The 2190-nt window shown below is 24.9% G+C and overlaps 1 protein-coding gene across 1 annotated transcript in view; it reads right to left on the bottom strand.

Annotated features, from left to right (window-relative positions):
• Positions 1-1507: 1507 nt before the first annotated feature.
• The window catches only part of LOC105618624 (lectizyme-like), a 3829-nt gene continuing 3146 nt past the window's right edge, over positions 1508-2190 (bottom strand). The window contains exons 3-4 of the mRNA XM_012200154.1: positions 1786-2092; positions 1508-1672 (exon numbers count right to left, since the gene is read on the bottom strand). Coding sequence (XP_012055544.1) covers positions 1508-1672; positions 1786-2092 — 472 coding nt within the window. The remainder of the gene's footprint in view (positions 1673-1785; positions 2093-2190) is intronic.

Genomic DNA, 2190 nt, shown 5'->3' with positions numbered 1-2190 from the left:
TATATATATATATATATATATATATATATATATATATATATATATATGTATACATATATCGAGAAAATTGACTTACCAGCGATTGCCATAACTAGAAAAACAAAGAACACGATAGCTTTGGAATACATCTTGCTGTTTGATGACAATCCTATGAATAGATCGCATTTTATACTCGTTTCATCGAGCACATTCATACGATATCAGTAATGATAAGTCATTATTATCTATAAGAATTAATCACAATATTTTTACGATAACAAAAATTTTATTCCATGTGATACTTCTTCGTATTTTTATTGTATTAATTGTATTGTGTATTAATTGTTATAAATATTAAATCGTAAGGTACAACACAAATAATTTATATGAATAATTTGTATGAATAATTTATGCAATGCTGTTAAATCCTATATATTATATACTTCAATGACAATAATCTGCTACATACAATGACTGTTATAAAAAAATTAGGTATATTGAAAATGCATAAATTTACAGTTTTTCTAAAGAATGTAGATATATTTATCCACATTTAATACTTAATGTTTAATTCATTTAGACATTGAACTTAGTTAATTTTTTTCACAAAAGTATCATTCATTGAAAATAACAAAGATATCCAAATAAAACATAAATAATGTTAAAAAATTAATAAAAACTGATAAAGCATAATTTAATTATTCTAATGATTTTTTTATTCTAATGTAAGTTTAAAATAACTAAATATAACAAATATGAACAAAATTATGCTAAATAAAAAGTGGTAATAAACAATATTATTAAAAATATAATTAATTTTTTTATTTGTTATTTGTTTTCATATTATTTAATCAGATTCTAAATAAATTGATATATCATTATAAACTAATTAATAATTAAATATAAGTAATAAATGGTGAAATATTCTTGTAGTTTTAATTAGTTAAACTACAAGTCCTATTATAATAGGATCATATATTAATAGATAAAGATGTATTATTGTTACTTAAAATCGATTTTATCATTATTTATTCTCTTTTACACCATGCAATTGTTGTCTGAAACTTTTTCCCGAAAATTCCTTTCTTTTAACATATATAATCGACTGTATCATTTAAAATAAAACATCTTGTATATGTTAACTTTTAACTATATGATTTGTGTATTAAAATATGTATTGTAGATGAACAAATTAGTGTTATAATAGTGTTATAATAGTGTTAAAATAGATATACGTATATATTTAAGACGTGATTATGTTAACGTGATTATGTTAAATAACATAAAAACATAAACAGCAATAAATTTTGTAAGCGTTTTGTTCAGTCAATCAAGTTACTGTTAATTAATTTTTACTTTTTAAATAGAAAAGGAAAACGTTATTATTATATATATATATATATATATATATATATGCTGTATTTATTGTATTTTACGTTAAATAAAATACATAATATATAATAATTAATAATATATAATGCGTTATTCAGTATGCGTTGATATCGTCAATATCATCATCATTAATACATTAATAATTACTAATTTTCTTCTCAATCCATTGATTGAAACTAGATACTCTGGTGTATACGGATGGCGCTCCTTCACTACCGCATGGAATAATACCCCAAGATACAATTCCAATAAGAACCGGTTTTTGTCCATTACGTGAAATTAGAGGGCCACCGGAGTCTCCCTAAAAGTTAAAACTCAATATATATATGTATATTAAATTGTTATATTAATAAACAAAGACAAAACTACTGAAGTTCATATATTAAATTTATTGAACATCTGTATATCACTTACACTGCATGCTGAGATTTGATCGTACAGTGGCCCAGTACAGATATTAGTTTCATGAACGGGAGAATATCCTATTAAACGTTTAATGGTTTCATGGCAAGTAATGAGATCGAGGTACTCCATCTTAACATGCTGAAGTTTATCTGGCATTATTGGATAATGGCCAGTCGAAATGGAGCCCCATCCACAAAGCCATGCCTCTCCAGTTGGTTCACTTTCTGGCGGTGGTAATTCGATGGCTTGTATTTCTTCCGTTAACTTTAATGGAGACGCAAGTTTAAGCAGAGCAATGTCATATGGACCAACACCACTAAAAATTAGAAAATATGTGTTACAGTATATATACATATATAATGCAATATGTGTGTGTGTGTGTGTGTGTGTGTGTGTGTGTGTGTGTGTGTGTGT

This window comes from Atta cephalotes, assembly GCF_000143395.1.
Source record: "Atta cephalotes unplaced genomic scaffold scaffold00017, whole genome shotgun sequence".
NCBI classification, from domain to species: Eukaryota; Metazoa; Arthropoda; class Insecta; order Hymenoptera; family Formicidae; genus Atta; species Atta cephalotes.
Note: the sequence above shows the minus strand (reverse complement) of the source record. Positions and strands in the feature narration are given on the sequence as shown.